Source organism: Perissodus microlepis, chromosome 2 (assembly GCF_051167445.1).
Source record: "Perissodus microlepis isolate ML-2025 ecotype Zambia chromosome 2, ASM5116744v1, whole genome shotgun sequence".
Lineage (NCBI taxonomy): Eukaryota > Metazoa > Chordata > Actinopteri > Cichliformes > Cichlidae > Perissodus > Perissodus microlepis.
The window spans coordinates 31,864,162-31,876,487 of NC_140462.1; the positions used below are offsets into that span (position 1 = coordinate 31,864,162).

The 12,326-nt window shown below is 38.9% G+C and overlaps 2 protein-coding genes across 2 annotated transcripts; both read left to right on the top strand.

The window, feature by feature from the left end:
* Nucleotides 1–1,032: 1,032 nt before the first annotated feature.
* LOC146392955 (uncharacterized) lies at nucleotides 1,033–5,867 on the top strand. Its single transcript, XM_084938397.1, has 5 exons — nucleotides 1,033–1,066; nucleotides 1,177–1,500; nucleotides 1,700–2,061; nucleotides 5,579–5,627; nucleotides 5,677–5,867. The coding sequence occupies exons 1-5, from the start codon at nucleotides 1,033–1,035 to the stop codon at nucleotides 5,865–5,867; spliced, it is 960 nt and encodes a 319-aa protein (XP_084794523.1).
* Nucleotides 5,868–8,185: 2,318 nt separating this feature from the next.
* LOC146392956 (signal-regulatory protein beta-2-like) lies at nucleotides 8,186–9,770 on the top strand. Its single transcript, XM_084908009.1, has 6 exons — nucleotides 8,186–8,228; nucleotides 8,388–8,711; nucleotides 8,786–9,142; nucleotides 9,245–9,358; nucleotides 9,517–9,566; nucleotides 9,654–9,770. The coding sequence occupies exons 1-6, from the start codon at nucleotides 8,186–8,188 to the stop codon at nucleotides 9,768–9,770; spliced, it is 1,005 nt and encodes a 334-aa protein (XP_084764135.1).
* Nucleotides 9,771–12,326: the final 2,556 nt, after the last annotated feature.

A 12,326-nucleotide genomic window follows, 5' to 3' on the forward strand; every position in this document is an offset into this window, starting at 1 on the left:
CCTCTGTGGGAGGTTTGCTGGTAAGCCTTTGCTGATAGCAACTTTGTCAAACCTCAAACACACTTTGATCATTTTTTTAAAAAGTTCAGAATCAAAGGAAACAGCTGAAGATGCGGGTATCTGACACTGATGCACCTTTGACACCTTTTCGGTGAGGTGTTTTGGGAACACTGTATATAAGATAGATTCCTGACATGATTTATAAATAGTAGAAAATAGATGTATGAATTTAATTTTATTTTTTTTTAACTTTAATTTTAATTTGAGATCTCAAAGCAATTTGCAAGTTAAAAATAAATTATGGGCATTTAGAGTGTATTAAATACATTTAAAAACTAAAGATTAAAAGATTCAGAAATCCTTTCTGTTTGTGTTTTTTTCCTATTTCCCATTTCTTTCTATGACCTCTGACCTCTATCCGTGTATTTCAGTTCAGAGGAAGTTTATATGGTGCACATTTGAAAGAGGGTTTGGTCAGTGCCCTATTAAGAAAAACTGTCTTGACAAATAATGATTTGATTTCATGGCTACTATCATGACACATGATACAACAGTGCCATTGGCTTTTAGGTTTTCTGGATCCAGCTGATGTGAAAGAAGTCTTTCTAATTTAATTGAGGAAGGATAATGACAGCTAAAATCTTGCAGTTGCCATTATCCTGTCTTCACCTCTAGCTCCACCATGGGGTAAACCTGGGTGATATTTAATGCGACTGCTGAATCTTTTGCCACGAACTTTGGCACATTAATTGGAAAAAGGACATTGGCTCTGCTTGTTCTTTGTCCCCTTTTGTAAGGCAAAATATAACCTAAAATGTAAAATGTAATGCATGTCTGTACATCTGAACAGTTGAAAGCGAGGTGATATGCTTTACAAAGCCCAGGATGAGACCAATGTGACAGGAAGTGTATTTTTCAGTCTTTTCAGTGTTAACCAATCAGATACATTTTAGCGTCTGACCTAATACAATCATGCCACCTCTTTCACTCACTAAAACACCAGTGAAGTCCTGAACGGGGGGCAGTGTCAAGATGATCGTCTTATGGATGACATTGGACATTGTTTGTTCTTCATCAAGGATGTAAGGGTTTTTTTGTTATGTGGAAAAATTTGCGTGCATTGATTGTTGCAAGAAAAAAGCTTTTTCCATTTTTATATATTTTTTCTTCTTTCAGATTCTCTGGTTTCAGTGAAAACAGTTCACATTGGTGAACCAGTGACCTTAACATGTGCTTTACCCAAAGGGCTCCAGAGTGGAGAAGTCCACTGGTACAAGCAGAATCACGGGGATACCCTAAAGTTAATTATGACATCGTTTAAATCTACACCACCGGAATATGGTCCTGCATTTTCTAAATCAAGATTTGAGGAACATAATGATAACAATTTCAGCAATGTGACCATTTTGAAGACCGTCCAAGAGGACGAGGGAATCTATCACTGTGGGCTAACAGAGTGGATTAAGACTAACTGGAGTGGCACATATTTGTTTGTAAAAGGTAAGTGTACATCCTTAAAATAAGCTTTAATAAAACTCTTTAATTTAACCATTTTGCCTCTCTGTCTCCTTTTTTCGACCTGGACACATTTTGTTACATTCCCCTCAACCCCTGAACCTTTTTAGGGGAACGTAACACTCATTTACAATATTTTTGAGCTACTATGACAGCGTAATGTCTTTGCATTTTTATTACACAGGAAACAATCAGAAAGCATCAGTAGTCGTTCACCAGTTGATAGGATCAAATCCAATCCATCCAGGAGACACAGTGACTTTCCAGTGTTCAGTCTCTCACTCTGTCAACAAGACGTGTCCAGGAGGTCTCAGAGTTCTTTGGTTCAGAGACAGATCTCATGAATCTCATCCAGTCATTTACGCTAATGTAAATACACATAATGAATGTGAGAAAAGATCTGATACTCAGAAGACATGTGTTTATCGCTTCTCTAAGAACGTCAGCTCCTCTGATGGAGGGACTTACTACTGCGCTGTGGCCAGATGTGGGGAGATATTATTTGGAAATGGGACGACACTCGAACTTGGTATGATTTTGTGTTCAGTACTGGTGTTTATACTTCAAATATGTTAAAATATGAGTGATGAGACATTCTGAGAACATATTATTTTGTTTGTTTTTTATAGAGCAAGCCAAAAAAAATTGAGTTTCTTCAAATAGCCTTAATGGTCTGTTTGGCCATTTCTGTCATTGGGAATATTTTCCTTGTTTGCAAACGAAGAATATGTACACCAATTAAAGGTAAGAGCTACAGGTATCTAAAACTATGAGAACAAAATTATCCCATTACACTTAAATAATTTAAAGACTAATCATTTATGTAAAATAAATCCATGGGGGAGACAGTCATTGTATACACTGCAAATATTATTAACACTCATGATGTTAATTATTGGAAAGAATTTATTTCTATCAGTGAATTTTATGGTTATAACAAATTCAGAAGGAAACTGCATATTAAGTGCATTTTAGTAATATGTATTTGTTACTATGATCTCATGTTTATAGCAGAAAGTGCAATAACTGAAGCACAAAATGACGCCTTACGCCAACCGGTAAGTAATAAAAATATTGGTGTTTAGTTAAAATGTCTGAAAAGTTAGTATAACCATCTAAACCAGATTAAGAAACATTTGTTTTGTCTGTTGTACTTACAATGCAGACCGAAGCTGATGAAGAACTAAACTATGCTGCACTAAATTTCTCTGAAAGAAAAACACGAGGAAGAAAGAAGCGAGAGCCGCCTGAGGAGAGCGTCTACTCTCAAGTTAAATGATAGAACTGAAATTTCAAGTGAGCCTGACATCCTGTTACAGAACCTGTGTTTGAAACTCTTTGATTTTACTCTTTTTAACTTAAAGGTCTGTTTTTTACTTATTATATTTGGACTCTCAAAGCCCGTAACATAGTTTTGTTGCATTTTTTGTCATCCCTGATTGAACTGTATGAACTTGTCATCCTTTCTGCAATAAATCAAAATTAATTCTCCTGATGCTTTTTATGTTTATTTAATGACATCTAGTTATCAAAGGTATAATGCAGTACAATCTGGTTTCAGGTCATTTGTGAATTTAATCCAGCAGGGAGAACGAAAAATCAAAGGAAAATTTGTATACAGATCAAAGGTTGTGATGCTATGCAAAAATTGAGACTATTTCGATGTAATGAATTGCTTTCTTCAGTGACTAAGTAAGTCATGTGTAATACATTCACTTATTTTGCATAACAATCCCAACACTGACACAAGCATTGTGTGCTATGAACTCATAAAATCCTTACTAAGTAAGCTTGCAAGCTTTGGCTTGTAATTTTGTGCCTCTGTGTTCCAAATATGGTTGCTTTTAGCTCGAGAAGACTAGTATGGCAGAGGCCAAAATGCTAAGATTGAGGTTTTAAAGCACCACAAACCAATTATAGATGACTACATGCATTATTTATATAGTTTGTATGTACCAAATTCATAGTTTTTGCAACAATTCTCATCTTAGTCAGCCTACTCTTCATGATCACTGGTGATGGCAGGGATGTAGTTTGAACAAGTTGACATCTTTGCGCTCAGACTCCTGATCACCACAACAGACCAGCTAGGAACCATGGCCTCAAACTTGGAGTTGCCAATTCTCCATGGTTATTTGGACATTTAACATAATGATTGGGCAAGTTACTTTAAAAAAGTAATCAGTTATAGTTACTAGTTACTTCTTCAAAACACTAATTGTAAATTAATTAATTACTAGGAAAAGTAATTATTGCGTTACTTAAAAAAATGTTTAAATAACAGGCAGGCTGATCACATGACTGTCAACATGTGAGTTAATCAACACATTGTGTGCTGGACTGCAGGGTGGCAACCAGAGGAGGACCTGCCCCTGCAGCAGATTGTGTGATTAATACAAGCACACCATCAAGCAACAGAGAAACTAGAAAATCATAAATGTAAAAATGATGCACTGAACCCAGGTCCCCAAGTCAGCTCATTCCCCCAAAGCCAGCACAGGAGGACTGGAGGACCACGACACAAAACGTAAAAGTAATTACCAGTTATTACAAATGTTTGATTTTAGTTTAGACCTAAACATACCATTTAATAGGTTTAGAGGGCAGTTACTTTGGGCCTGGTAGGTTTGGACAGATTTTTTTCTTTAATAAATAAAATCATGATTACAAATTTTGTATTTACTCTGGTTATCTTTGTCCAGTTTCAAAATGTGCCCCTCTCTTTATTAAGGCTTTCATTGTTAATATACTAGAAATGTCCTAGAAAAGTTATTAAAAGTTTATTTACACTGCACTCCTCTACATGTTAGCAAAGCTGATTAGTGAGGGAAAACTTACCTGCTCTATTTCACTGCCTCTGTTTATACAGACATCTGGAAATGTCTATAACAATTTAACAATATCATAATTGATATAAGAGGAGTGAAAACAGAGCCAGAGGCAGCTTGACTACCAGCCTAATCTCTCTTCAGTGTCCCCACAGGGAGCATGTTTATTCACAATGTATATCATCATCAGAATCAGAATGCTAAAAGGAAATTATGTGGTTACAGTTGCTCCAAGACAATAGCTGTAACAGACTGGATTAAATTAAATAACACAATATATTACAAAGTTAAGAAATATTAGAAATAACTCTAATATATACAAATAGCTCAATCATAAATATCCAGTATATTATAGAGGGGAAATATATATGGTTGACAACTGTAACACTTTGTTAATTTTACTACAGAGCATGTGCAAAAATGTGTAACTATTGCACTGTGAACTGTGCATTAGATGAAGTTGTACAGGGAGATTAGTGGTGCATTTGGTTAATCTCAGCCTCTCACTGAACGTGTTCCTGTGACCTGCCAGCACATAGTGGAGTGGGTGGGAGGTATTGTCCAGCATTTTTTTGGACTACATCCGCCTCTCCTACACCACCTTAGTGGAGTCCAGCTCCATACTCACAACATTACTGGCCTTGTAGATCAGTTTATTGACTCTGTTGGTATCTGCCACCCACAACTCGCCACAACAGACTCATAAAAATATTGGGCATTGTCATGTGTACTCCGAGGTATTTGTAGTCCACCACAGTGTCCACATCGACTCCCTGGATTGAAACAGGCGTCACAGGTTTGGTCCTCTTAAAGTCCAATTTCAAGTCTTTGGTCTTTGTCACGTTGAGTTGCAGATGATTTTGCTTGCACCATTTACAAAGGCCTCAACCGCAGCCAGGTACTCCATCTCATCGCCCTCACTGATGCATACAACCACCACAGAGTCATCAGAAAACTTCTGAGGATGGCAGGTCTCTGTGCAGTGGCTGAAGTCTGTGGTGTAGAGGTGAAGAGGAAAGGGGAGAGGACAGTCCCTTGTGGTGCGCCTGTGTTGCTGCTATCCTTGTCAGACACACAATGTTGAAGACACACATGCTGTGGTCTTCCTGTGAGGTAATCAACAACCCAGGACACCAGAGAGGCATCCACCTGCATTGCTGTGGGCTTATCACCCAGGAGGGTCGGCCTGATGTTATTGAAAGCATGACCCTCACTGTGCTCGCTGGCTGGTCCAGATGGGCATAGACACGACTGAGCAGGCAGACGATGGCGTCCTCAGCTCTGGTAAGCTGGTAAGAGAACTGAAGGGGATCCTGATGTGGCCTGACAATAGGTTGGAAGCTGGTCAAGAATGACTCTTTCCAGGGTCTTCATGACGTGGAAAGTCAGTGCCACAGGCTCGAAACCCTGGAGCCACTGGGACGTGGCATCTTTGGTACAGGAACGAGGCATGATGTCGTCCACCGCAATGGGACCCTCTGCAGACTCAGACTCAACATGAACAGTTTATTAAAGAATCCATAAGGCTGGGCTGCACAGGCCTCGAGGACACGGGGACTCATCCGGTCTGGCCAGCAGACTTGCCTGAGTGGAGTCTTCTCATTTGTCTTTGCATCTGGTCGTGAGTAAAAGTAATAGGTGGGAGAGGGGTGTCACGGCACTCCACACCACTCTCGTGCTCTTCTGCTGGAGTTTTCACTCCAGCTTTCTCCTGTAATTTTCTTTAGCCTCTCTGATCTTTCCCTTTAATAACGCCATAGACCCATTCTCACCTCCTCTCTATTGCCTGCTCGGAAGGCTCTCCTCTTGTCTTTGAGGAGCGCTTTGGTGTCTGTTAGCATTCATTTGAGCTATTGCCCTGTAAAAGCTATCCTTGGGTCTGTTTGTCCGCCACCTCAGCAAACTGAATCTCGTGCCAGACAGCAGCAGCTTAACACCCGGTGTCCTGGGTGTGTGCAATCCTGCAGGATGCTGCGTGCCCACTTGAGACAGTGAGTGCTGTACAGGTCATTGAGGGAGGGAAGAGGATGTCCGATGATATTTTGGGCCATATTAATGACCCTCTGAAGTGCCTTTTTGTGTGCCATGGTGCAGCTGGAGAACCATAGATGCAGTATGTCAGCACACTTTCAATGGAGCAACAGTAGAAGACAATCAGCAGCCCTCACTTCAGGTCCACTTTTCTGAGGATTCTCAGTAAGTGGAGAAGCTGTTGGGTGTTCTTTACAACCGCCAAGGTATTTGAGCTCCATTGGAGGTCTATGTCTATGTGCACACCCAGGAACTTGAAACTGGACAACCTTTCCACGCACTTGATGCTGATGGGCTGTAGCACAGACTTCCTCCTTCTGAAGTTCTGAAGAGTTGCTGTTTCAGGTGGAGAAACTCTTGTTTGGAAGTGGAGAAGACAAACAAATGGACTGGGGTGAGCTTTAGTCAGTCTTAAAGATACACCACAGTACTCCCCCAGAAAAAAATTGGAGGTAAGGAACCTGATGGTAGTTTGAGCCGGGGATGAAAAAGAAAACCTTTTGACAAAAAAAATTATTTCGTAACTACAATCATGATACCCATGATCTCTGAATAAGGGTGTACCTGGAGCTAACTAATAGAAAAAGAGCTTGCATATTGTGATTATCAAAAAAAAAATCACAAATAAAATCTTGCACTTATTATTCTGTTAGTTCAGTCTGCTCTTCAACTCTTACGAAGTGTTACATGTCACGGCCAGCGGGGGCAGACCGTGTGGAGAGTGTGTGTGGTGGACCCAGGCGCGAACACAGGCGAGGAGACGGGAGTGAACTTAAACTGAAAACGAGCCTTTATTTTGGGCTGATGCAGAAGGGAGTAGACAAAACATAACAGGGACAGAGACTGCAACTAATCAAAAACCTAAACTGGAAAAACACTAACCTGACTGAAAGGAATAACTATGATCACTGTGAACAGAATGCTGTGCAGATGCATGGAAACTGTGAACCAAATGGCGTGACCAAACAGACATGAACATGACCTGCACGGAACCTCATCGTGCGGCTGCATGAAAAACAACATAAACCAAATGGCAAACATGAACTGCACAGAATCCTGAAAAACACTTAACTTGACCAGAGGGGAAGTACACAGACGACGCGACAACGAACAAAGGAAGACTGAGGACTTAAATACACACATGAGGTGATCAGGGGAAGTGGAGACACATGAGAACACAGCTGACTCGAATGAAACATAATGACAACACAGGGGAGAGTAACACTAACTACAATGAACAAAGAACACCAGACTCTTACAAAATAAAACAGGAAACACGGAGACATAGACATGGAGATAAAACATGACATGAACTTAACCGCATAGACATGAAACGTAGACGCAGGAACCAGGGAGACTGAGTACAGGCGGAGATGACAGAAATAACTAAGAAATAAGGTCTGAACAGCAACCTAGAATTTAACTAGATTGAAAATGAATACAAAAAATACATAAAACTCAAACACTGGGTCACACGACCCAGTACCGTGACAGTTACATATCTGAGGTATATCTTGTTGTATGTACCAATAATTATTATCCATGTATCCATGCTTATTGCTTGAGAAGATGAATTACAATCACAAACTCGAATATAAATATGATAACTGAACAATCTGAACAACTGCAATAGAAGATGAAAAAGAAAAACCTCTGGTTGAGATCAATGTGACAGGAAGTGTACTTTTGAATCTATTATGTTTTAACCAATCAGAGCTATCATATGCATAGATGGTCTTACCCAGTCACTCATCTCACTTCCTTCACTCACAGAAATAGCAATGAGGTTCCTAAAAAGGAGTAGTATCAAGATGGTGGGGTTATGGATGACATGGCTATTTCTTCATCAAGGACGTAAGGGCTACTTTTCTCTGTTCATAAATCTGATATACGTTGTTATTGTAAAATATATATGTGTAGAGTTATAGATAATAACAATAATATTTTTGAAATGGTAACAATTTAAATATTTTCAAGCAAAATTTTGTTTTTCTGTGTTTTGTTTTAACTCAGACTCTCTGGTGCCAGTGAACATAGTTCAACTTGGTGAACCGGCAACCTTAACATGTGCTTTACCGAAAGAGCTGAGCAGTAAAGCAATCTACTGGTACAAGCAGAACGTTGGAGAAACTCTTAAATTGATATTGGCACTGTATAAAAATACACCACCGGAATATGGTCCTGAATTTTCAAATTCAAGATTTAATGTAAATAATGATAAAAATTTTAGCAACTTGATCATTCTGAAGACAATCCAAGAGGATGAGGGAATCTATCACTGTGGAATCACAGAGTGGATTAATGCTGAATGGAGTGGGACATACCTGTTAGTAAAAGGTAATTTTGCACCCTAATTTATCAAATATTTTCTGAGCATGCTTTGAAGAATGTTTGTGTTTTGTATTATAAAGGAAACATTCAGAGGATATCAAACTACTCTGTTGTCCAGCAGCCGACAGAATCAAAACCGGTCCGTACAGGAGACACAGTGACTCTTGAGTGTTCAGTCCTCTCTGAGTCTCAGAATGAGGCATGTCCAGGAGATTATAATGTCTTTTGGTTCAGAGCAGGATCACAAAAATCTCACCCAAACATCATCTACTCTGATGGAAATAGAAAAAATGAATGTGAGAAAAGATCAGAGACTCAGAAAAACTGTGTTTATCACTTCTCTAAAAATATCAGCGCTTTTGATGCTGGGACTTACTACTGCGCTGTGGCCACATGTGGAGAGATAATATTTGGAAATGGATCTTCAGTGGAACTTGGTATGATTATGAATTAAGTACTGGAATTAATACACAATAACATGTTATTCTAAAATGAGGCATAAGACTTTTTAAGAAGATTTATTTGTTTTTATTTTCCAGAACAAACAACACAATCAATATCTATCCAAATGACCTTATTAGTGTTCTTGTCCATTTCTGTCATTGGAAATGTTTTCCTCATCTTCTACCAAAGATTATGGAAACAATATAAAGGTAAGTGTTATAGAAGTTATAGCCTTTCTTAAAGGCAAAAATGATCTCATTGCACTTGGAAAATGGAAAATAAATATATATTCTATATGTACATGTCAGACAAATTCAGGAACGAATGCCACATTAAGTGCATTTGTGACATACTGTCATATTTACAGGAACAGAAAGTGCTATATCAGGAGCACAAAATGACAAATTGCACCAAGCTGTAAGTAATAACAAATATTGTTAGTTAAAATATTGTTTTACCAGTTCTTTATTACATTTTTTGCTCATGGTTTTAATTATAAAGCAGGGTGAAGCTGATGAAGAGCTAAACTACGCCTCAATTAATTTCTCTGAAAGAAAAACAAGAGGAAGGCGGAAGAGAGAGTTTGCTGAGGACAGCGTCTACTCTCAAGTTAAATGTTGAAGCATTTCCTGAATTTTAAAAGGAACCTCATATTCTGTTATTGACCTTATATTTGAGACTTGGCAATTTGTTTGTTCCACCATTTGGGCTCTCAAAGCCTGTAACTTAGATTTATTGCATATCTGAGGGCAAAATTTGAAACTGTACGTAGTCCTTGTCTTTTTTTAAAATTTTGAATTAATAAATGTTTCTTTAATTCCTCCAGTGCTTTATATGTTTGGTCAATGGTATGGTATTTGTTTCTGCTATTTTGTGACTTCAAACAACAGAATGCAAAACAGGTTAAAGCTCTTTTTGTGCAAATTTAAAATTCTGATAGTGTGTGGAAATTGAGACTGTGTTTGAGAAACATTTGACAGAATATAAAAACATAAGAAAATATCTGCATACACTCAACAAATACTTTATTACATACACCTAACCAATAGTGGGTCAAATGCAATAATTCATTACGACATAGCCAGTGTTGGGGACTGTATTCCGTTACAGTTACCATTTAAAAAAGTGGTATTCAGAATACAGTTACTTTGTTGAAGTAAATGGATTACATGGCGGTCTTTTCCTGTTTTATATGTTAGGCTATGCCCTCTGGAAACCCAAACAAAACAGGCAATAAGAGGCTCTAATGCAGGGGTGGGCAATTCCAGGCCCCGAGGGCCGGTGTCCCTGCAGGTTTTAGATGTGTCCTTGAACCAACACAGCTGATTTAAATGGCTAAATTAGCTCCTCAACATGTCTTGAAGTTCTCCAGAGGCCTGGTAACGAACTAATCATGTGATTCAGGTGTGTTGACCCAAGGTGAGATCTAAAACCTGCAGGACACCGGCCCTCGGGGCCTGGAATTGCCCACCTCTGCTCTAATGCCTGGGTCTCAATCTCGCGGACGATGTCACCTCTACTTGCGGCCCACATAATGACGTGAAGAAATATTTTTTTAAATTATTATTGAAAAAATGATTTAATATGAAGGCAATAGACAGAGTGTTACAGGCATCGCCCTAAAGAATGTAGCCTCATGGGCAGTGTAGTCTGTGCTGCAGGGAGAATGGACTGCCATACCTGTTATGTGTCTGTGAGCGTGAGGGAGAGAGAAAAAGAAGAGTCATAAAGTAAGAGTTGTCACTGACCAGAAATGGGAGTAGTATGTAAATATAATAATGACCACTGCAGCCAAAAAGAGTACTTGACGAGCCCAGTTGTAAGTAAGCTATTAAGCTATTACTAATTTGGAGCAGCCTTTTGACGCCTCTCTCTGTCTCTGTTGATCCTGACAGCAAAGTAAAAAACTATAGTTTTCAGCTACGAGCCCGACACGAACCCGACGTATTAGCCAGAGGTCCCTTTACTACAGTTCGGAGCCGCGGACCTGTTTTATATACGCGCGGAATAGTTTTTTATATGAGATCGCTGCAAAAAGTGCAGCCTTACCTAATGTCCACCTACTGTTACTCATTTATATTAAGATTTAAAATCTAGTAGGTATTGGTATGGTGAGTAACTTTCAGTAATTGTAATAAATCACACAGCAATAGTACATTCATGTAGTTTTAAAATGCATGATAATATATATAATATAAGTAGTCCAAAGTATTCATAATACATTACTCTCATTGAGTAACGTAACGTAATACGTTACAAAATACATTTTGGCCATGTATTCTGTAATCTGTAATCTACATTTTAAAAGTGACCTTCCCAACACTGGACATAGCTTTTAATATGTGATCTTGGTGCATATTAATGGTCCATATTAACATGATAACATCATGAAGTTGCTGAAAATCAGCTGCAACGCTTAAATGCAACTCTCCCATTCCACCACATCCCAAGGTGCTGTATTGGAATGAGATCTGGTTTAATTGCAGGTTGACTTCACTGAGTGCAGGGACATTGTGACATTGTGTGTGCTTCCTAATCAAAGTAGTCATCAGAAAGTGGAAACGCTGTCGTCATAAAGGGACTGTGGCATTTCAAACTATTTAATTGGTACTAAGCCCTAGAGTTTGCCAGGGAAATATCCCCACATCAACATACTACCAACAGGCTGGGTTGTTGAAACAAGGCAGAATAGAGCAATACTCTTGTGTTATTTACAGCAAATTAAGACTGCCAGCTGAATGTTGAAGTGAAAATTTAGATTACTCTGTCTGTGCAATGTTTTAGAATCTGTTATCATCAGATTTTGATGATTCTGTGAAACTCTTTCTTGTTCGTACCTGACAGGAAGGGCACCTACCATGGTATTCTGTTGCTGTACCCCATCTATTTCAATGTGGCATCAGGAAGGCATTGTTTCCCACAGAACTGCTTCTCACTAGATATTAGGCATGGTTGTGCAGGAAAAATCCTAGTAGATCAGCAGTTTCTTCAAAACACAAACCAGCCCATGTGGCATCAATAACCATCCCATATTCAAAGCAATTTAAATCATTTTTATGATTTCAACACAGCTGAGATAACCTGCCATGTGATCGGCTGTGTCAAATGCTATAACCTTTGGGTGTGGGTGCAGGTTCTGACTATCATCTGTACTCTTTCATTAAACATGACTTCATA

Coding starts and splice junctions, on each gene's coding strand:
- LOC146392955 (XM_084938397.1), top strand. CDS start 1,033: ATGATCGTCTTATGGATGACATTGGACATTGTTT. Junction 1,067..1,176: donor GATGACATTGGACATTGTTT/GTTCTTCATCAA, acceptor TTCTTCTTTCAG/ATTCTCTGGTTTCAGTGAAA. Junction 5,628..5,676: donor CGATGGCGTCCTCAGCTCTG/GTAAGCTGGTAA, acceptor GCCTGACAATAG/GTTGGAAGCTGGTCAAGAAT.
- LOC146392956 (XM_084908009.1), top strand. CDS start 8,186: ATGGTGGGGTTATGGATGACATGGCTATTTCTTCATCAAGGAC. Junction 8,229..8,387: donor GCTATTTCTTCATCAAGGAC/GTAAGGGCTACT, acceptor GTTTTAACTCAG/ACTCTCTGGTGCCAGTGAAC. Junction 9,143..9,244: donor TGGATCTTCAGTGGAACTTG/GTATGATTATGA, acceptor TTTATTTTCCAG/AACAAACAACACAATCAATA.